The 22117-nt window shown below is 47.5% G+C and overlaps 1 protein-coding gene across 9 annotated transcripts; it reads left to right on the forward strand.

The window, feature by feature from the left end:
• Positions 1-4014: 4014 nt before the first annotated feature.
• LOC119337898 (probable 26S proteasome subunit rpt4) lies at positions 4015-20156 on the forward strand. Of its 9 annotated transcripts, none has more exons than XR_005163678.1 (4): positions 4015-4896; positions 5130-5347; positions 5560-5786; positions 9028-9537. XR_005163678.1 is itself a non-coding variant. In XM_037610133.1 (4 exons), exons 1-4 carry the CDS (start codon positions 4675-4677, stop codon positions 12714-12716), a joined length of 810 nt encoding a protein of 269 aa, XP_037466030.1. In that variant the 5' UTR covers positions 4015-4674; the 3' UTR covers positions 12717-16128. The 9 variants fall into 9 exon arrangements, 8 of the variants coding, with proteins under 8 accessions (XP_037466030.1, XP_037466033.1, XP_037466031.1 ...); XM_037610133.1 differs by lacking the exon at positions 5130-5347 and adding an exon at positions 12443-16128 and having other exon boundaries at positions 9028-9114; XM_037610136.1 differs by lacking the exon at positions 5130-5347 and adding an exon at positions 12443-12555 and having other exon boundaries at positions 9021-9114.
• Positions 20157-22117: the final 1961 nt, after the last annotated feature.

Raw genomic sequence — 22117 nt, forward strand, 5'->3', positions numbered from 1 at the left:
TACTCCGAGTGGCAGGAATCCCTCCCACTCGGGGGCATAGCCGCGAACCAGCTTCGCCTAAGTTAAAAACCTACTCCGAGTGGCGAGCATCCCTCCCACTCTGGAGCTTAGCCATGAACCAGCATTGTCTAAGTTAAAAACCTACTCCGAGTGGCGAGCATCCCTCCCACTCGGGGGCTTAGCCGCAAAACAGCTTTGCCTAAGTTAAAAACCTACTCCGAGTGGCAAGCGTCCCTCCCACTCGAGGGCTTAGCCACGAAGTAGCTTCGCCTAAGTTAAAAATCTACTCCGAGTGGCGAGCATCCCTCCCACTCGGGGGCTTAGCCGCGAACCAGCTTTGCCTAAGTTAAAAATCTACTCCGAGTGGCGAACATCCCTCCCACTCGGGGGCTTTGCCGCGAACCAGCTTCACCTAAGTTAAAAACCTACTCCGGGTGGCGAGCATCCCTCCCACTTGGGGAGCTTAGCTGCGAACCAGCGTCGCCTAAGTTTAAAACCTACTCCGAGTGGCGAGCATCCCTCCCACTCGGGGGCTTAGCCGTGAACCAGTTTCGCTTAAGTTAAAAATCTACTCCAAGTGGCGAGCATCCCTGTCACAGCCTGATTTTTGGCCCTTTCTTTTTCTTTTGATTTTCTGAGATTTTTGCTTGAGTTTTCTTTTTCGGTGGCTATGTGGTCTGGAAACTGGAGAAGATGACCTCTTCTTCCTTTTCAGTGGCTTGTCATCCTCATATCCATCCCAAGACCTTGACATTTTCATCCTAGCCCAACCCCAATATTCTTTTCCTTGGGAATATTCCTTTATCTCTTAAAGGAATAACCCAGTTTGCCCTAGGTTGTGAAGCAACCTATATTTCCATCACTCCTAAAAATCCTAAATAATTTTCATAAATTTTTTGGGTCATATCTTCCTCAAATATGGCAAAATATTTCATTTTCCATGTTCCTTATCATGCTCAATTAATTCCTTTCCTATTCTGTCCTAAATGGCAGTTTGTGAAGTAAGTGCCATTTACCTTTGCCCAATTGACGCCAAACTTTTTGGACACCTTTTAATGTCCATATCATTGCCTCATGCCAAAATTCAACTCCATTTTCCTAGTAAATATTCCTGAGCAATTTTTCAAAGTTCCTGTCTGAGGGAATTCATTGTGAAGAAAGTACTAGCTAGGTTAATCCAATTGAGTTGAAATTTTGCATGGTCCTTCCTATCATCAAATCATGACCCTCCTCAAGATTTTATCTCATTAAATGCATCCATGTGAGCTTAGCAGAAATTCTCTGTTTATGTCCAAATTTTCAGTTAGTGAAGCAAGTGTATTTTATCTTGCTCCATTATGGCTGAAAATTTTTCAGGGTCTTCTCCCACCCATATAATTTATCTCCACAAGATTTGGGTCATTTTATCTAGCCATTTTGCCTCAGGATTTTTCTTAAGTTTCTGTCCAGAGAGGTGCTGCATGAAGAAAGTACCATTTTGGCTTGACCAAATGGCATGGAATTTTTATGGCACTCTCATATGACCAAATAACCCTGCCATGTTAATTTTCACCTCAATCCATCACTCCATGTGAGTGCTTCTTCCTGCTCTTGTTTCTGGACCAATTTATGTAGTTGTAAAGCAACTATATTAAATACTGATTAAAATCATCTCAAAATTTACAGGATTGTAGTGCTTCCTATCCTAAACCTCCCTCGCATATTTTCTGCATCTTAACCTCACTAAGTTGATCATAGTTTCATGATCTAGTTTGCAACAACAAACTTCAGAGCTTAAGTACAACCCAACCACTGCGTATTTAACCGAGATACCACCTCACTTGCAACCCACTCTGGAGGGACTCCACCCCAGATGTCATTTGGCCGACCGTGTGGCACTGTGGGCACTAGTGCAAGCGGTGATCCTGGGCTTTGGCATGTCATGCACGCGCTCTGCTGTCTTTGGCCGCGTCCAGGACATCTTCTATCTCCGGCCACTCCCTCTCTCGTCGTCTTCCGCACCCAGCCATGTCCAACAGGTTCCTCGTGCCGTCGCCTTCTCCCTGGACCTATCTCCCACTCCGGCAGCTTCTCCGTCGGCGCTCGTCGCCGCACACCCACGGGTGAGCGGTAGCCGACAGCGCATTTATGGCGCCCGTCCGCTTCTCTCCTGCGCATTTATAGGCTCGGCCTCCCTTGCCCCGCCTATATAAGGAAGCCCCGAGACCCCTCGATCTCACCACCAGCCTCGCCTTGCTCCACTACCCCTCCCTGGCCTGTCAAACGAGCTCGATTAGCTCTCCTGCCCCTCCCATGGCCGAAGCCTCGCCGCGGTGCTCCGCTCAAATTCGGCCGACCCGAGCCTCCCCTCCACCTCTAATCCTCACCAGTAGATCACCCACACTCCGGAGACCCTCCCCAGCCCCTCCATTCTTCTCCGGAGTGCCTCAGGCCGCCGTCCCCAAGATCGGCCACCGCCTCCCCTGTTTTCTGTTACCGCGCGGCGCCGCAGTCCCGTCCCTCCCCGGCGCCTGATCCCCCTCTGGATGGATGCGGTGGGCCAAGTCTCGTTCGCCGGCGCCCTCCCGACGCCCGGAGGCGGTCGGAGCCAGCCAGGCCAGTCGCCGGCCGAGCCTTCCCCCGCCTCTGTTCTCTGTCGCGAGCTTGAAGAAAGGGAGCGGGAGGAGAGAGATAAGCCCGGCGGGCCCCGCATGTAGTCACTCACGCACTGACCTGGTGGCCCCGTTGACCACTTTAAGTGGAAACGTATTACGAGGAACACATTTTCCACTCCCAAAAGCGTACTCCGGTTTTGCTTCGGCTGGAAGTACGTTTCCTATGTTCTGAAGGCGTAACATACAAAATACATTTTCTCTTTTTCAGCTCAGCCGGCCGAGGTGGTTATATTGTGAATCTTCACTGTTTAGCCCCTTTTCTGCTTAAAAAAGTGAACGGCCACAACTTTTCATTTGTAATTCTGATTGAGGTGATTCCAACGCCTACGCCTTCGTCTCGTCGAGCCCGTTCTGTTCATGTCATTCTCACTATGGTTTGACACAGTGAAAATGACCTTATCGCCCTTGCCCTTAATTAGCCTCCTATGGGAGAGAAACTTCTAGTAGTTCTTTGAACCGTTTTTTTCTTTTACTGGTTTTTCTGTTTTTTTCTGTTTCTGTTTCTTTTCCTTTCCTTTTCTTTTTTTCGTTTTCTGTTTCTTTTTTTCTTTTCAAGGTTATTTAATCTTTTTTAAACTAAGTTCATGTTCCAAAAATGTTCTTAAATTTAGAAAAATTGTTCTTGCCTTTAAAAAATGTTCGAAATTTAGAAAAGGTTGTTTTTAAAAAATATTCTTAATTTCTAAAAATGTTTGTGATTTTAAGAAAATGTTCCTCTTTTCATAAAATGTTGCAAATGCTTTTTATTCAAATTTTTCAAAAACGTTTGGGTGTTAAAATATGTTCGTGATTTTCAAAAAATGTTCATGATTTTAAAAAATGCCTTTGTTGAAATTTTAGAATTTTTTTTTAAAAATTTGTTCTCATTTTCAAAAACTGCTCATGTTTGAAAAAATGTTTTTGCCTTTCATAAAGTTATTCGTGTTTTTCTTTTTTTTTCTTTTAAAATAAATGTTTGGCTTTTAATAAAACTCTGAATTTTCAGTATTTGTTCGCCTTTTCTATAATATGTTCAACACTACTAAATATGTTCCCTTTTTCAAAAAAAATCTCAAATTAGAAAAATGTTTGTGTTTTCAAAAAATCTTCTGGAATTTGTAAAATTTTCAACAATTCAAAAATGTCCCTGTTTTAAATTTTTGTTCAAAACTTCAAAAAAGTTTCTGAATTTTAAAATATGTTCACATTTTCCAATTATTCTTCACAATTTTTGACAATTGTTCATGTTTTTAAATTTTTGTTCGAATTTCAAAATTTGTTCACATGTTTCGGTAAGTGTTCAAATTTTTTTTCCATATTTCAAAATTCTATTCACACTTTCAAACATTGCTCAAATTTTTATAACTTTGTTCATAATTTCCAAGAGAATGATCGAAAACTTTGAAAAAGATCGGATCTCTGTCTTTACATTCTTTACTAGTTTGCCCTTATTGAATGTCAGTAGGGCTCATGGGTCGGAGTGGCTAGCGAGAATGCCTCCTAAGCTGGAGGTAAGGAGCGCGTCACATAGGAGGTCCCATAGAACAGCTATGCACGTCTCAAAAAGCTGTTACGTGGCCGAGTCGAAAGAAGGACATAAATACGACCCAGCAACAAAAACGAAACAAACACGAAACAGGCGCAAATCATTAAAAGAGGACTGAAGCGCAATAAGCGAGAAAGGGGGAGTAGCCCAATGGTTGCGGTCGGAGTGACACGTCCACCAAACAGAGTTCGAATCCTGATGGGAGTCGAATATCTTGCATTTCTCGCTAAGGAGGCCTTATAAATAAATTGCCATTCCAATTTTTTTTATCCGTCCGCAATTACCTCATCCTCCTCTGCCCCCGATTCCTTCTCTCCTTGCAGCAGCCCCCGCCCCCTTCTCAAAGCTCCGCCATCCCCGTCCTGTACTCCCTTGGAAAAGATCGATTTTTTTCGACGGGAGGAGTCATTCCGGCTTGATCCGTCCTGTACTCCCTTGGAAAAGATCGATTTTTTTCGACGGGAGGAGTCATTCCGGCTTGATCCGGTGGTGGCGATGCCGGCCAGATCCTGCGACGGCGCCGACGCGAGCCACCAAGGGCCGTGGACTCCCTCTCTGGCTGCGCTTCCGCCAAACCCTAGCGGCTCGGCGTCCCGGCGACCATCTCCGAGGTGGTTTCTTTCTGCAGCAGCCAGCCCATGGAGAAGGCCCGGACAAATTCTCGGAGCAGTACGCCCGCCGCTCCAGCACCTTTCCTCACCGCCGTCGTCATTCAAGGTCACCCCCATCCTTTAATCCTTTTCTATGCATCATCATGCGTATTTGTATTTGTGCTACACCATCATGCTTCTTTTTGCTGCTCAATCAGATTAGAATCAGCAATTATGGATCTTTGTTGCATATGGTGTAAATTTGTGCGTTGCATAAATGTGTCAAAATTAAAAACTGTTAACATGTTCATATATTTTTATCTTCTCTCCACTAATACTGAAACAATCAATGTTGCTCAGAGTTGCTTGATATGTCGTTCAAGTCCATCACAGCTGCTTGGGGAAGTGGGGAGCTAGTTAACTGTGGTTTCACATTATCTGAGGCAAAGTTGTAATAAGTGAGCGACAAGTAATATGGTTTGGAGGGAGTACCTAAATTGGAGTTCAGAAAATTATGAGGCATCTCTACCCAACTAGAGAGGACAGATTAGATTAGGCCAGCATCTTGCTTCAAACACGTGCGTGCTACTGTACTTGTTGTGGTTTAGCCCTTTTTCTTCAAAATATGCATTTAAGTCTTCAGCTCTCATATTCTTTTTGCGGCTTATTTATTTATATACTCAGAGAGAGGACTGGTTAAATTAGGCCATCGGAGTATCTGTTTGATGTGATGAATTTCAATTCTGCATCGGAGTATTCATTTAATGAACTTTACCCGTCTTTTTTTCAGGTTCTCTCTGTGGTTGAAATTTGGCAAGATGAAGTTGTTCCTATGGTTTCTGTCATGAAAATTAAAATGACACCTTTGGAGTCTTGTGCTGACATGGGTGGTTTAGATGCTCAAATTCAAGAGATCAAAGAAGCAGCTGAACTTCCTGAGCTATATGAGGACATTGGATTCAGGCCTCCGAAGGGAGTCATACTGTATGGGGAACAGGGAAAGCTTTACTTGCAAAGGTTTTGTCTTTTAATCACTTCCATTTGGCTCTGAAGGCTTGAAAATCCATGTTTTGCTGCATTCAACGCTAATAAGTTAGTGGGTTAATATACATCTTTTCCTAGAAAGAGTGCAACATCTTTTTCATTGTTTCAAATACCCCCTCTGTAAACTAATATAAGAGCATTTAGATCACTATTTTAGTGTTCTAAACGCTCTTATATTAATTTACGGAGGGAGTATGATGTTATTTCCTTTGGTTCAAGACTGAATGTGAAGTACTTGTGCTTCTCACTAATTTTAAATATGATGTGTGCAAGCTTTTACCAACACGAACCAACTAGAACTTATTAGAATGGTACATAATGGATCCAACACACAGACGATTTAAGTGGATTATGATTTATAGTAAGCATAGAGGTTGCTAGGCTGACAGAAGAGTTTTATCATCTTAAAAGTTGTCGAATATTGCTCCAATTGGAAGTTCCTGAGCAAACTTCGGTAGTACTGCTTATGGTATTGACAAATTTGTGGTGCGATTATATTTGATTAATGCTTCTAATTATTCAAGGGCTTTGCATCTGTACGTTTGATTGGTAATAGCACGCTCTGTTGAAGGAAACGAGCATGTGGTGCTCTGCATTTCCTGACACTAAGTTAGGGCTTACTAATTTCGATTGCAAAAAATCCCATGAGTGAGATAGATACTTCCAAACAGTCCAATTGTGCACGTACAGTGAGCTGCATGGGTAGTCTGCAGATCCGAACCCTCAATTCTTATAGGTAAACATATTCTATTTGAAACTGAATATTGCCATCCTTTTAATATATATTATATTATTTTATTTTTGTTTGGTGACGAAGATAATGAGAAAACCACTAGGAAAGATCTTCTGCATAAGGAACATAGCACCCTACATCACAGTATAACGACGAACACAATGGGTATGCCAATGGTTGCTCTTTCATTCATACACCAAGTAATCTTTGTTACCATATTCGCTTCTAAAAAAGTAATCTTCCTCCCTGGCTTTCTAGCAATTGCATAACCTGCAGACTTATTAGATGTACGGACCAAGATATGAGCTGCAGACCCAACAACTTCAACAAAGTGTGCTGACTTTTGCCATTCTCCTGAGAAGGCAACACGTCGCAGATGGACTCTAACTGCAGAGTATTGGGAGATAATCATGTGAGAGTTTGGTACATGCAGATTAAATAAAGCCTTTAATAAGGACAAAGCGTTCAAAAAGTTATACCGTGAGAAGAGGCTGCTTCAGTGATGATACATCTGAAGCCATCAGAACTGCCTTACACAAATACATGCTATATTGTGGATTTTGCCATGGACCAGACAGCAAACAATTCAGGCATTTTTCAATCGACAACATACTATGTGTAGCAAGGACAGTATGACTTGTTCTTTTCTGACAAAGGACCAACAACACATGGCCTAGGACCATGGTTTTCGAGTCGCATGACTAGTCGTCGACTAGTCGGTAACAACAACAACAACAACAAAGCCTTTAGTCCCAAACAAGTTGGGGTAGGCTAGAGGTGAAACCCATAAGATCTCGCAACCAACTCATGGCTCTGGCACATGGATAGCAAGCTTCCACGCACCCCTGTCCATAGCTAGCTCTTTGTCGATACTCCAATCCTTCAGGTCTCTCTTAACGGACTCCTCCCATGTCAAAATCGGTCGACCCCGCCCTCTCTTGACATTCTCCGCACGCTTTAGCCGTCCGCTATGCACTGGAGCTTCTGGAGGCCTGCGCTGAATATGCCCAAACCATCTCAAACGATGTTGGACAAGCTTCTCCTCAATTGGTGCTACCCCTTTCATCTCCAGTCACGAGTCGCAACTGCAGGCTCGACTATTTCCGATTCGCTACCCCAGAGCGACCGGATGAGTCACGACTCGAAAACCATGCTTAGGACTCTCCATACACTTACCATCAGTTCAAATCTGAAAATGCAATCACTACCACCACTGATTTGGCAGGAGTTGCACCAGCCACATTTTTCCTTTAGGAGCTCCACAGATAACTTTTGACCAGTCAGTGCAAAAACATTAACATATTTCTTACATATATTGTTTTTAGCCGAAAAGAAACTGCATCCGGGCCATGCTTCTTTCCTTCCTCATTCTCTGAAAGCTTGTGCTTTAACTCTCCAGTGGCTTATGCTGCTGTTTGACCGAAACTGTAGTAGTTTATATACATAACATTGCCAGAACGGAGACAGCAGTTACTTGCTTCTTTTTGAGGTGATGCATCTTTATGGTTCTCTTCAGACAAAGCATTAACATGTAAGCCAGCATCATGCTTAGAATTGCAGCTATCCTTGTTGGCACTAGAGGCATTAACCAGTCATCCCTGATCTAGAAAATTTTCCAATGTTCACCTACAGTGTGCTCCCTTCTGTAGAACATGAAAAGAGCGTCCGCCAAAATGTCTAAATTTTAGGTCATACTATACAAGCGTTCTATCTTGATCAAAGGCCATCTTGGTACGGACGGCCAGTATGTTGCTTTCGCACAATATTGTTGTCCATTGTTTTAAGTTTTAACCACTTCATACCAATATACCATACAGAATTATCACAAAATTTCTATAGCCAATGCGCAATTTTCACGCTATGGGAAGGTTAGCAGGTGCATCCGATGCTGATAGATCACGCGAATGGTCTAATGACGAACCCGCTTTAGCAATGTTTGTCGGTAGCTTGATAGATAAGTTCTCAGGTATGCAGCAGATACACTAATTCACACAAAATTGTTGGACTACGAAAAGTTAATAAAATATACTGATGCACGGACACACTCTCTGTTTAGGTATACGGATGCAAGGCCATTTATTGGGCATTCCATTCAGTTCAATAATGGTAAATAGTGGTCATGTAGCAGTTGAAGTTCATTATCTAGTTGATTTTAGTTATTTTGTCATCCGTGTTTTTCCAGTGTTCTTAGTTATATTCAGACCTGTTCGGAATCTCTCCACTTCGCTCCAGCTGTGGAGCTCGGTTTTAGCCGCTCCGTCAAAATGAGCTGCAGCCTGCTTCGCTCGGGGAGCGCAGTTGAGGAGCGGAGAGGAACCGAACAGGCTCTCAGTCATAATCTTCAGTCAATTAGTTTTTCTTCAGGTTTCAAGGTTTCAGTTAGTTTTGCATAGTTCTTTACTTTGTGTGTTTCTTATTGATTGCTGCTAGGTTCTTTACTTTGTGTATTTCATTCTCTCATTGATTGCTGCTAGGTTTCAGGTGCACTGTCATTGTATATATTCTCTCAGCCTCTTTATTCTTGAAATCAGTATATTCAGCTCTGCAGGAAGGTCCGTCTTCACATCAGTAAGCCATCTCTAACTCAAGTACCCAACACTACCTTGTATTCATTCTTTTTTTGATTTTTTTGGCACATGAACATTTTCTATGCAAGTAGATTATTATTTTTAGCTAAATTTGTTTGGGGTGAGAGGATCCAGCATGTAGGAAAAATGGAAGTCTCAGGGGAGGGAGGTTAGTTGGTTGGGTGAGAGAATCCAACCATGGGGCGGCTCCAAGCGGCCGTGCTCTGGATCGTAAGCAGCATCGCTGCCATGTGCTTCCCCGGGCTTAGTCTCCATGTTTTTTCTTTGATCCCGGTGTGTCTCCCCCACCGCAGCAACTGCGCCCTTTGTGTTTGTGTATTCCTTGGAGAAGAACTGTGGGGAAGGGACTATGAACTAGGGGCGGGGTTGGCCCCAGCCCATGAACTGTTGCGATTTTGGTTTCCATTCGTCTCTGTGTTTTTGTGTGTTAATGGGTTTGTAAATTTGGCCCACTAGGTTAAGACTGATGCACAGCTTAGAAGGTCCAAGAGGGAATGTGTCGAAAACTAACCTGGTTTACCTACTCCGACGATTCTAGCGCCGTCGAGTTCACGAGAACTTCACCGTCATCATCCGCTCTGTTCCCCCTCGATCTCAGTGCATGTTTGGGCTGAACAAGGGTCCGGCTCATCCTTCCACCGGGCCTTGGCGTTGCTGCTTCTTGGGAGGTTTGGGGCACGGTGATTTTTGGATCTATGGCGGCATCGGGGTGCAGGGGCTTCGGCTTGTCTTCAACGAGAAAGAAGAAGGGGAAGGAAGGAATTGATTTGGAGGAGGCTCTGAAAAGGATGAGGCTGAAGAATTCTGAACTTAACGATGTGTTTGCAGGAGAGGAGACATCAGAACTCTCCAAGGCAGGAAGGTGGCTCGTGGTGGCTTGGGTCGACACAAAAGAAACCATTTAGTGCATAAGCTTTCAAGGACATGATGAAGTTTGTCTGGCGACTCGCCAATGATCCAGAAATTTGTGAGGCGGACGACAATCTTTTCGTGGTCCAAGTCTTCTGCTTAAGTGACTGGAACCGGGTGATGCATCAGGGGTCGTGAATCTTCCGGGGGCTCATGGTGATCATTGAGGAATATTATGGTAAGGGTAGGTCGAGAGATGTTGTGTTGGACAGGACTCACGTTTGGGCTCAGATCCATGACCTTCCTAACCTTTAAAGATCCTAGGCGATCGTTGATCAGTTTGAAGGAGAATTGGCGAAGTTAAGAGGGTGGTATGAACCCTAATAGGTTATATATGAGGGAAACTATGTTAGGGTGTGGGCCAAGATTGCAATGGCCTATCCAATGACTAGATTTGCACCATCATGAGAAGATATGTTTCTTCTGTGAGGTTTGTGGCTGTTATGACCGGCGTCACTTATAGTCAGAGGAGGCCCAATGGCGCGTCTAGTTAGGGGCTTGGCCCAACTCATCTTTATTTTTATTAGCTCATCGAGGATTATATAAACACTTGTAAGGTCATGTTTTGGAATTAAGCAATAAGTTAGAACTATTGCTCGGCTCCCTTCAGGAGCCGGAACCCTAACCTTAGCTGCCTCCCCCTGTGCCCTCTCTTCCTCCACCGCGCGACCATGGCGCCGCCGCGCCGCCGCTCGCGCCCATCACCTTGCCATCCTCCCTTCCACCCCTACAACCTGAGGGCTAGGCCTGATAGGATCCCAACTCTTATCAGTGGCATCCTTGGTCACATCAAGAAGTGTGGAGACGTGGTTCACGGGGAAGATGAGATCAAATACGGATCATGGATGGTGGCAGAAAGAAGAACTGTGTCGGGAACCCAAAGTTTTGGGCGAGGCAAATTTTCCCAGGCTGGTAGGGCTCTTGTGAGAGGGACAAGAGGACACAACCGGGGTAGGGCGCGAGGTAATGCTTCCGTGCCCTGCAAGCATACATCTAGCGACGGTGGAATGCACGAGGATGGCGATGATCTGAATGACATACCTGAGTGCCCTTCGAAAAATACTGTGGAGAAAGAACATGACCGTGCGAAAGAAAAGGATGTTGTGTCAACAAAGAAGAAACTGGATATGGACGTCGAGTCCAACCAAGATCAAGGAGCTCTAGCTTGTTGATCCGACGGCACCACCACCCTCCAACGTATGTCTCTGCAAGAGAGCGGAAGAAGCTCAAAAAGGGGGCGGCAAAAAAGCTCCTTGGGGAGGACCGTCACGCCTAATGTTGACCCTTTGTTGGAACTGTCGTGGGCTAGGCGGACCTGCGGCAGTTCATGGATTGTGCAATATTGCGTGGGAGTGTGTGCCGACTATACTTTGCGTGGTGGAAACCCAGTTACCAAAGTATCGTGGAGCAGTGGCGGGGCTACACAGGAGATGCCTTGAGGGGCATCTCCTAATGTTGACCCTTTGTTGGAACTGTCGTGGGCTAGGCGGACCTGCGGCAGTTCATGGATTGTGCAATATTGCGTGGGAGTGTGTGCCGACTATACTTTGCGTGGTGGAAACCCAGTTACCAAAGTATCGTGGAGCAGTGGCGGGGCTACACAGGAGATGCCTTGAGGGGCGAAAGGCAATACATCAATCTCTGAGGGTGCGCGCCATCAGCCGGCGGCTGACGGTAAGTGTTTCTATGATTAGACACTCCCGATGCAAAAAAAGGGTGGGGGTCAATTATAGCCTCAGTTTGCCATTCCAATTTACGTCATCGTGACACTCGTTTCGTAACAAGGTGAGGAGTAGCGGTCATCATCGGCTCGAAAGCTCTCGGATGTTCCAAATGGGACGTGAAGGAAGCTTGTTAATGTTTATTTAAAGGGGCTATTGTTCTCTTGATCCGGCGAGGTGGGACTAAATGTACGGTTTGGACGTGACGGGCGCGGTCGCTCACAAGAACAGGTGCTAAATGGGAGTCTTCCTGATCGCCTTGTTGGACGGATTCTGGACAAACCGGCGAGGTGGGACTAAATGGATCGATTCGGGATCAACTGCCGCTCACACTCTGCCTCGCGTGGGCCGGCCCATCATCACGCACAGGTGGCCAGCTCGGGTCGCTTCAATTTTCCTCTTTGTTTCCCAAGTTGTTGGTTAACTTGACCAGGCTGCCGTTAACTAGATGTGTTGACATTTAACCTGACCCATTGACCCGAGTTATCTGTTGACTTTTTGGAAAAAGTGACCCGAGTTATCTGTTGACTTTTTGGAAAAAGTTGTCTTTTTCGAAAAAGTTTACACGCTCGAAAAGGTTCATAGATTTTAAGAAGTTAACAAATTGAGATATATACACGTGTTTCAGAGAAATTGGCGATCTTACCTGAGAGCCATACTATTTCCTTCAATTTTTAGCGATCTGCAGCCGCCAGCGGACGAGAGCAGGGCGGGCGACTGGTGTGTGGCGACTGCTGAAGGGGCGACGGGCGGCGGCGTGACGGGAGGAGGTGAGAAGGCACCAACTGAACAGGCGCACGATACACACGTACGTAGGATCCAAACAATCGCTACCTTGTTTTCTTTGCTACTAGATGGGTCGCGCCTGCGCTCGCTCCAACAATCCTCCAACCGGTGTCTAGGTTTATTTTCACTGCCGAAGCCCCAAATACGAAGTAGTATACACGTATAAGTGCAATTTCTACCCGGTGTCTTGTGATACCGGCTGCGTGAATGTAGGTCCGCCCCTGCCATGTAGCATCGATGGACGTGGAGAAAGAACATGACTGTGCGAAAGAAAATGATTTTGCGCCAACAAAGGAGAAACTTGGATATGGACATCGAGTCCAACCAACATCGAGGAGCTCAAGCTTGTTGATCCGACAACTCCACCACCCTCCAGTGTATGTCTCTGCAAGGGAGCGGAAGAAGCTCAAGAAGGGGGCATCCCTGGCAAAAAATGGCAAGACAGTGGATGCATCAGAAGTGACATGAAGCGTTTTGGCAAAATCGACGGCCTCCTTGGGGAGGAGCGCCGGGCCTAATGTTGATTGTGCAATATTGCGCGGGAGTGTGCCGACTTTGCACGGTGGAAACCCAGTTACCAAAGTATCATGTGGAGCAATGGCGGGGCTACACATAAGATGCTGGAGGGGCGAAAGGCAATACATCAATCTCTGAGGGTGCGCGCCATCAGCCGGTGGCTGATGATAAGTGTTTCAATGATTAGACACTCCCGATGCAAAAAAAAAGGAAAACATTTGAAATCAACCGATTGAATTTGTCTATCCATAAGCCACCTTCGACGCTTGACACGCGTCGTCCTCGGGCCACGCACCACTCTACTAGCACGCCTTATCCTCCCGCAGCAAACCACAGCCACACGTGACACGTCTAACCCATCTGTTTTCCCCTTCGTCTCCCTCTGCTCATGAACCCGCATGGCTCAGATTTGTCCTCCACTCCAGCAGCTCGTCCCCGTCGTTAACACAAAAACGGCTCGTGAGCCAACAATCACCACCCTCTGCCAACATGTCCCAAAGCATCCCTTCTCATCTCGCTTGCAGCTCACCCCGGCAGCCAAGCTCAAATCACGAGCACTTGTCGGCGCGGCCGACGTTACAATACAACGCTCACAATGCAGGGGGCACCGAGGCTTCGATGCAACGCTCGTTGGCGGTGGCCCCGACGCACCGGTGTGATGACCCTTTTTGCAGCAAGCAAGTTGCGGCTGGCCTTGTAGCATTGGCTGGTCGTGGATCTCGCCGGGGCGGCGACGCTCATGGTGTTGTAAAGCGGTGTCTGGCGCGACGCGTTCTGTGGTGCTACAGCGGCGTCCGACGCGGCGCACTCCGCTCGTGATGCTGCAGTGAAGTGCGTCGGGCTGCAATGGAGTGCTGCCGGAGGCTGCAATGGAGCGTCATGCGGGGTCGTTGAGCTTTGCCGGGGCTGCAATGAAGCTCTGCCGGAGCTGCATTGAAGCACGCTGGAGCTGCAATGAAGCGTGCACAGGTCGTTGAACCTCGTCGGGGGTTGCAATGGAGCGCCGCTGTGATTGCAATGGAGCACTGCCGGGCGCCGCCGAGGCTGCAATGGAGTGCCATCGGGCGCCGCCGGTGCTTGCCCGCGGTGCTGCCATGGGAGCTGCTGCGTTGAAGCTTTTTTATCGCCGTCGGCGTTGCCATTTTTTGAGCAGCACCTGGATGGCTTCTGGTGCTGCGATGCAGCGGTCGCAGGCAGCTCCGGTTGGTTTGTTGTGACCGAGAATCGACACCCCGGTGATGGGCGCTGCTACCGGGGGTGCTGCTCCGACGAGTGAACATTGCTAGCCAGAGGCTGTCGTGAGCGAGAGGAGATGGTAGTACAAGAGAGGAGGAAGACCCAGGGCGATGCATCGCTGAGAGCATGCAATCGAACGGTAAGGCACACTAGATCAGACGGTTAGTCAGGTGGTTGATCTGTTGCTAAATCAACCGGCTGATTCGTAGCAGCCGCCAAAAAAAAGGGTGGGGGTCAATTATAGCCTCAGTTTGCCATTCCAATTTACGTCATCGTGACACTCGTTTCGTAACAAGGTATAAGGAGTAGCGGTCATCATCGGCTCGAAAGCTCTCGGATGTCTCAATCGGGACGTGAAGGAAGCTCGTTAACGTTTATTTAAAGGGGCTATTGTTCTTCTGATCCGGCGAGGTGGGACTAAATGTACGGTTTGGACGTGACGGCGCGGTCGCTCACAAGAACAGGTGCTACTTGGATGTCCACGGGAGTCTTTGTGATCGCCTTGTTGGACGGATTGTGGACAAACCGGCGAGGTGGGACTAAATGGATGGATTCGGGATCAACTGCCGCTCACACTCTGCCTCGCGTGGGCCGGCCCATCACCGCGCACAGGTGGCCAGCTCTCGGTAGCGTCGGTTTACCTCTTTGTTTCCCAAGTTGTTGGTTAACTTGACCAGGCTGCCGTTAACTTGATGTGTTGACCTTTAACCTGACCCATTGACCCGAGATATCCGTTGACTTTTTGAAGAAAGTTTGCACGCTCGAAAAAGTTCATAGATTTTTAAATGGTTAACGAATTTAAAGAGTTCGTTGTAAAAAAATCATTGATTTGTAGAAAAGTTCATGAATTTTTAAAAATCATCGATTTGAAGAAAAGTACTAAATTTCAGTAAGTTCATGTATTTTAAAAAAATGTTCACAAATGTGAACAAAGTTCATCCATTTCGGGAAAAAATTCATCAATTTTAAAAAAAGTTCATCGAATTTGAAAGAAAGTTCAATGTTTTTGAAAAAACTTTGTGCATTTTGAAGAAAGAAAAAATAAGTAAAAATGAAAAGAAAAAATGAAGAAAAAAGGAAAGAAAAAACCACACAAAAACCGGTCTACAAAAAAAACACAAATTCGAAACGAACGAAAAAGGAAACAACTGGAAGCTTCCCAAAAACTTCCCGGTGTCCATGCCTACGCCATGAGCCATATGGATACTAAGCAATAATATACATAAAAGCAACCCATTCAATAGCTGAAAATGTCAAATAATAAAAATATGAAAAATGAAGTGTTAATCTTGAAATTCTGGTTCATTGTGTAAAATTAAACAATAAAAACATAAGGTCTTCAAACAATAGCAACAAATATGACCAGTCAACATGAATTCACCCGAAATTCTCCGATTTTTATGTTATCGCAAGGAGTTACATTATTGGGACATTTACATCTATACCCCTAACTTGATCCCACCAGTTAGATTTGCCCCTAGTTTCAAAGGGTGCTCAAATTTGTCCCTCTGCTGTTAGTAGCCTTATAGAAATGCCCTTCTGCGCCGTTACCGTTTGGTCAAAGGGCGTCAAAGGGCTTTGACTGTCTCAAAAAAATAGAAAAAAAATCTGAAATTTTGTGGGATCGAAGGTACTCAAGTGCGCAAGGTGCGTGCAAATTTTTGTGCTGTTTGGACACTCTACGAGGTCATGGCAAAGAAAAACAGTAAATCTATAGGCTTGTGAATAGTAAATTCAAAAAATAGCAAGAAAATTCAAAAATCATGAAATTTTTTGGCATCCAAGATGCTCGGGTGTGCAAAATTTTGTTGTGTTTGGACATTGTAGGAGCTCGTGGAAAAAAATATGGCTCGGAAAAAACTTCAAAAAAATAAGCTATTTTGTTGTTCCTTTGCCATGAGCTCGTACAAATTTACTATTCACGGGCGTAAAAATATATGGCTTGGAAAAAACTTCAAAAAAATAAACTTCAAGAAACTTCAAAAAAATTTACTATTCACGGGCGTACAAATTTACTGTTTTTCCTTTGCCATGAGCTCGTAGAGTGTCCAAACATCACGAAAATCTGCACGCATGTTGGGCACCTAAGTTTCTTTGATCCCTCAAAATTTCAGATTTTTATGATTTTTTTGCTATTTTTTTCGAGACGATCAAAGCCCTTTGACCAGATGGTAACGACGCTGAAGGGCATTTCTATAAGGACACCTAACAGCAGAGAGGCAAATTTAAGCATCGTTTGAAATTAGGGGCAAATCTGAGTAGTGGGATCAAGTTAGGGGCACAAATGTAAATGGCCCTACATTATTTGTGTTTGTAGACATAAACAATAAATAAAGCTTGTTGATCCAACTTTATTCTTGTGAAGTTAAACTTACTTGACATTGTGTCTTAATGGTCCCGCATGGTCAACAAAAAATCCAAAGTTCCAAATAGATGTGAATCGCTAAGGAAAATTATCAAATCGCATAATCCAAATCTCAGTTATTAGACCCTTGAATTTGAGAACGTTGGTAGAAGACCTTTTTTCCACGCCCTCGCGTCGCTCCCGCTGTGGGTGATTCGGGCGAAACTTCAACCCTAGCATCGCCACCATAGACCCTACCTCTCCTATCCGCCGCCGGTGGAAGAAGCTGCAAGGCGAAGCTGCTGCGGCTGATGGCGGCGGCGTGGACCTTGCTCGCATCGTGGGGAGGCCTCGGGCGCGGCGGAGCTCTCCCATCGATGACCACGACGACGGTGTTTCTCGTGTAGGTGCACGGATCTGGCTTGGCCGATTCCGGCGGCCTGACTATCGATCGCCGCGAGGTTCTGATGCTCGGGCGCAGCATTGGGCGGGAGCTCTCTCGGCGCCTCCCCCCTCCCGGGCGCTCCTACTCTACTTCGTTGTGCTGCGCGCATCGGCAGACGTCACATGTGTTTGTGCTGGGGAATGCTCTAGGGTGCAGTCTGACGGTGCTGTCGTGTTCCTGTGGTGGTCGGTTGCTGGGCGGGTGGACTGTCGTGAGGAGCTGGAGGTGGTGCGGCGCAGCGGACGACCTAAGCTCAAGCTGGGTCTGTTTTCCTGTGGCGCGGGCAGGCTGGTTCCTTCTAGATCTGGCGTTTGGTGGTTTGAGGCGGTGGTTGATGATGCGCGCTCGGTGCTGCCGGTCCTGGTGCTCGCCAACTGGAGGTGACGGGTTGCTAGGGCAAGGCGTCACACAGGGTGTCTCTCTGACCTGCGAGGCACTGTGGTGGTTGCTGCTCGATGCCGTTGTGGTAGCTCGCTGGCGGGAGCATGGCTGCGCATGTAGGAGGGTGGAGGTTGGTGGCCTGAGGTGGGCGGTGGTAGACATGGTGAAGTGGCTTGGTTTGGTCGGAGCAGTAGGAGACGATGCCGGGCGAAAGTCTATCTTCGGCTACGGTCGGAGCCGGAAGTGGCGGCGTCTATGGGCGTCGCTGTCTTCTTGAAGACGCTGCTGTGGTGATGTACTCCTCTTCCCTGTCGTCCCTTGCTTCGGGGGAAACTTCAAATCCGTACTCTCTTGGATCGGATTATGGCGGCGCCTTCCATCGTTTCCCTCTTGTGGGCATCATTTTTCGAGAAGGGATCAGCCGGAGGGACCAGTGTGGGCTTGATGGTGGTGGTGCTGCGGCCGGTTGGCGTCGATGTTGGTGGTCGTGCGGCCGGTTGGTCGTCAAATAATCCAAAGTTAAACTTACTTGACATTGTGTCTTAAACTCTTAATGCTCCCGCATGGTCGACAAATAATCCAAAGTTCCAAACAGATGTGAATCACTAAGGAAAAATATCTAATCGTAGAATCCAAATCTCAGTTGGTATACCCTTGAATTTGATAACGCTAGCCATTAAATTTGGGCAAAGAATTAGAGAAAAATTGAGATATCTACATGTGTTTGAGAGAAATTGGTGACCTTACTGAGAGCCATACTATTTCCTTCGATTATTTAGAGCAAGTATAATAGGATGATGTAAGCAGGCTATAAAAGTTGCCACCTCAGATTTATGATGATGTGGAGGAGAGAGGAGAGTAGAGAGAAGAGGAGTGGGCTGTAAACTTGTAGCCAGCTGCAGCACAAGCTCCAATGCATTTTGTGAGAGAAGAAAGTGAGGTCAAGCATTAACTACATGGTGTATAGAGCCAGCAACTATTATATGAGTGGGATTTTAGGTTGGCTAGGTGGCACAAAGATAGAGATAGCAGCTGGCTATGTTATTAATCTTGCTCTTAGTGATCTGCAGCCGCTAGTGGACGAGAGCAGGGGCGGGCGGCTGATGTGTGGCGACTGCTGAAGGGGCGACGGGCGTAGCGCGACAGGAGGAGGCGAGTAGGCACAACCTGAACAAGCGCACGATACACAAGTACGAATGTGGTAGGATCCAAACAATCGCTAGCTTGTTTTCTTTACTCGCTAAGGATGGGCCTTCAACTAGATGGGTCGCGCCTGCACTCGCTCCAACAATCTCGTCCAAAAGGTGTCCGGGTTTATTTTCTACCGGTGCCCAAGCCCCAAATATGAACTCTTATACAAGTATAAGTGCAATTTCTACCCGATGTCCTGTGACACGGGCTGCGTGAATGTAGGTCTGCCGCTGCCATGTAGCATCGATGGACATGGAGAAAGAACATGACCGTGCAAAAGAAATGGATTTTCTGCCTACAAAGAAGAAACTTGATATGGACATCCTATCCAAACAAGATCGAGGAGCTCAAACTTGTTGATCCGATGTCTCCACCACCCTCCAGCGTATGTATCTTGCAAGGGAGCAGAAGAAGCTAAAAAAGGGGCCATGCCTGCCAAAAAATGGCAAGACAATGGGGTGGAGGACGTCGGGTTTGACGAGATGCTGACGAGACAACCCCTTCTACAAGTTGGTACATAGAGCCGCTTAGGAGGGAGGGACCTAGGCTTTCGACACGTTTCGGTGGTGGTTAATGGCAGGAGCAGAGAAAGTCGCCGGGCATCGAGCTCACGGCGGGCCGACATGTTAATGGCGGGAAGGCGAGATGGGTGTAGAAGATCGGAGTCGAGGTTGGGCAGTGGGAGGTGTCGAGGGCGAGCTCACCACTAGAGCTGTTTTGTGGATGGGGTAAACTGACAGCGTCGAGATGGCGAGACCGTGGTGGCGCATCGTCTCCATGATGGGCATGTGTCGGCGCCGGGCAGCAGCGCCCCTCCTCAACGGACTCAGACAACACCTTCCAAACACAAAGAAGGGGTTAGCTTGTCATGGCTCACTTTTTTGATGTTGCAACAAAAGTGTATTCAACATCATTTCAAGCTAGCAGCCTAGCTAATTGAAGCAACATTACTCTATCTTTATCATGCCAGTAGGCTCACTTTATCATGCTTGTAATATACATAAAAGTAACCCACTCAATAGCTTACATTGTGTTTGCATGTGATAAATTTATATCTTACTAGGTGGGTGATGATGACATATACTGGGGGTAGGGTCTTAGGCCTGACCTACATACCCACCCCTAGGGTGTCATATACAAGAAGACAAGTCCTTCAAAACCAGGGAGGGAGAAGTCATCGACTGAAAGACCTGGAAGCCACGAGCCACTCGACATCAGGTCCACTCGGAAGCTTCGGCGTCACTCGACCGCCTTTATTCACTCGGAGCACCTGGAGCCACTCGACGGCAGGAGACCAAAGGACGCTCCGGGATAGCAACGGTCAGGCAATCAAGACGCCACTGTAAAGACCACTTAATATCGACGTTACCTGTAACGCTCGCACCTTAAATTATCTACATTGAACCCTTGGGTAACAGCTACATTGATAAGGGGTCAGCGCACTCTATATAAGCCGCCCCCTCTACTCCTACACAGGGGTTCACATCTTCTTTAACCCAACACTCCATACAACAAAGCTCCCGCAACACCGAGATGTAGGGCCGTTACCTCCTCCGAGAGGGGCCCGAACTCGTAAATCCGAGTGTACAACCTCGCCATAGCCGGTCTCTGCCCTCTCCTACATACCCCCTACCTCTACTATCAGACTTTTTCCCATGATAGTTGGCGCCCACCTTGGGGCAGGCGTCACGGTGACTTTCGGCGTAGTTGCGTTTTTCATCACCACCATGGTTTCCGGTGCCAGATTGTCCCTGGGTCGCGAGATCCGATTCGACGCTCTCAACTTCATCGCCGACGACTCGGCGTGGCTCCAAGAGGCCTCGTTGGACGTCGACGCTCCCTATCGCGGGGCGGCGCACTTCCGTGCGAGCTCCTGCGGCGTCCTCCTCCGGTAGCCGTTGACTCAATACTAGTCGGCCCCGACGACGTTTTCCACTATCGCCGCTCGAGCGGTGGGTGAAGCATGCGGTGGCTCGGCAGTCATCTGCTCAGCACGTCGCGGCAATCAAGCCTGACAGCTCCCACTACAACTTGTTCATCAGTCCTTCAATCACTCGGACATTCCTTCCGAGTGCGAGAGCAGCGACCCAGCTGCTGAGGTACTCATGGCTGGTTCCCATAGCCCGCCAGGCTATTCTCGGGATGCGTCCGTGGACGGATGTCCATCGCACGCTAATGACGAGTACTACCCGCAGCCTCTCACCACTCAGCAGAGGAAGGAACTGCGGCGCAGGAGCGAGCAAATCCCCCAGACTTCGATCGTTGGCGCCACCGCCGAGGCCTAGGCCTTGGAAGCCGTGCGCATAGCCACTCTAGCCGAATGCACGCGTCTTGAAGAGCTCTAGAAGCCACTCGAAGACCGGGCTCGCAGGCAACCCCAGGGCTCCAATCGGCGGCGGCGACAATTGTTTTAGAGTGAATCACCAGATGAGTGCCAGGTATCCCACATTCCGATTCAGAACTTGGATCGCAGAGTCCATCCAGCCATCTTGATCTGAGGCAGGAGAAGGCCTCGGGTAGATTCGAGCGTTGCTCAGAGCGGCTGGGGAGAAAAATTCGGCTGTTTCTCAGTCACGCAACAGGATACACAATTGATCAGTCAGAGCGGACACAGTTCAGTCGGCTCATAGCCCAAGATCTCCCCCGCGGTGTGAAGGACGGGGCTATCACCGGGATCAGTACCTGGGGCAAGGCCACGAGCGGTTCGCTCCACAATATCACCGCCGTTGAGTGCTGACGCCCCCTCCGAGGGACGAGCCGTATGCGCCCCGGCGGTACGACGACAGCGCCCGTTCGGTGATGAGCAACGAGGACCAAATGATCCCCGTGATCCAGGGTTCGACGCGAGGTCAGTCCTCGTACAAAATCTAGTCGACATAGGTAGAGTCCACCGAGAGAACTTGAACAGAGATCGTCCGAGTGGAAGTGGCCCCTTCGTCTCCGGTCCCGAGTGTTTTAGCACGGCCATACGAGCCACAAAGATACCACCAAACTTCAGATTGGCCACAGGGGTGAACAAGTTCACTAGTGAGTCGGAGCCAGAGACATGGTTGGTAGATTACCGAGTGGCTGTAAAGATTGGCGGTGGAAATGATTACGTTGCCATGAAGCATCTGCCCTTGATGTTAGAAGAGCCGGCTCGGGCGTGGTTGAATCAGTTGGCTCCCTCCAGTATATATTGCTGGGAGGATCTCGCTCGAGTGTTCATTAGAACTTTTGAGGGAACGTGCAAGCGCCCTGCCGGGCTGACCAAATTGCAGCATTGTGTTCAGAAGCCGAGTGAAACTTTGAGAGATTACATTCAGCGCTGGACCACGCTACATCACCCGGTCGAGAATGTCACTAAGCACCAAGCAGTTTGCGCCTTTAAGGCCGGCGTCAGGTACCGAGAGCTTATCCTGAAGTTCGGTCGGTCCGGAACATTGACGATGAGCCAAATGATGGAGATAGCCAC

The sequence above is a fragment of the Triticum dicoccoides genome, chromosome 7B (genome assembly GCF_002162155.2).
Source record: "Triticum dicoccoides isolate Atlit2015 ecotype Zavitan chromosome 7B, WEW_v2.0, whole genome shotgun sequence".
Classification (NCBI taxonomy): Eukaryota; Viridiplantae; Streptophyta; class Magnoliopsida; order Poales; family Poaceae; genus Triticum; species Triticum dicoccoides.

Coding starts and splice junctions, on each gene's coding strand:
- LOC119337898 (XM_037610133.1), top strand. CDS start 4,675: ATGCCGGCCAGATCCTGCGACGGCGCCGACGCGAGCCACCAAGGGCCG. Junction 4,897..5,559: donor CACCGCCGTCGTCATTCAAG/GTCACCCCCATC, acceptor TCTTTTTTTCAG/GTTCTCTCTGTGGTTGAAAT. Junction 5,787..9,027: donor GGAAAGCTTTACTTGCAAAG/GTTTTGTCTTTT, acceptor GCTAGGTTTCAG/GTGCACTGTCATTGTATATA.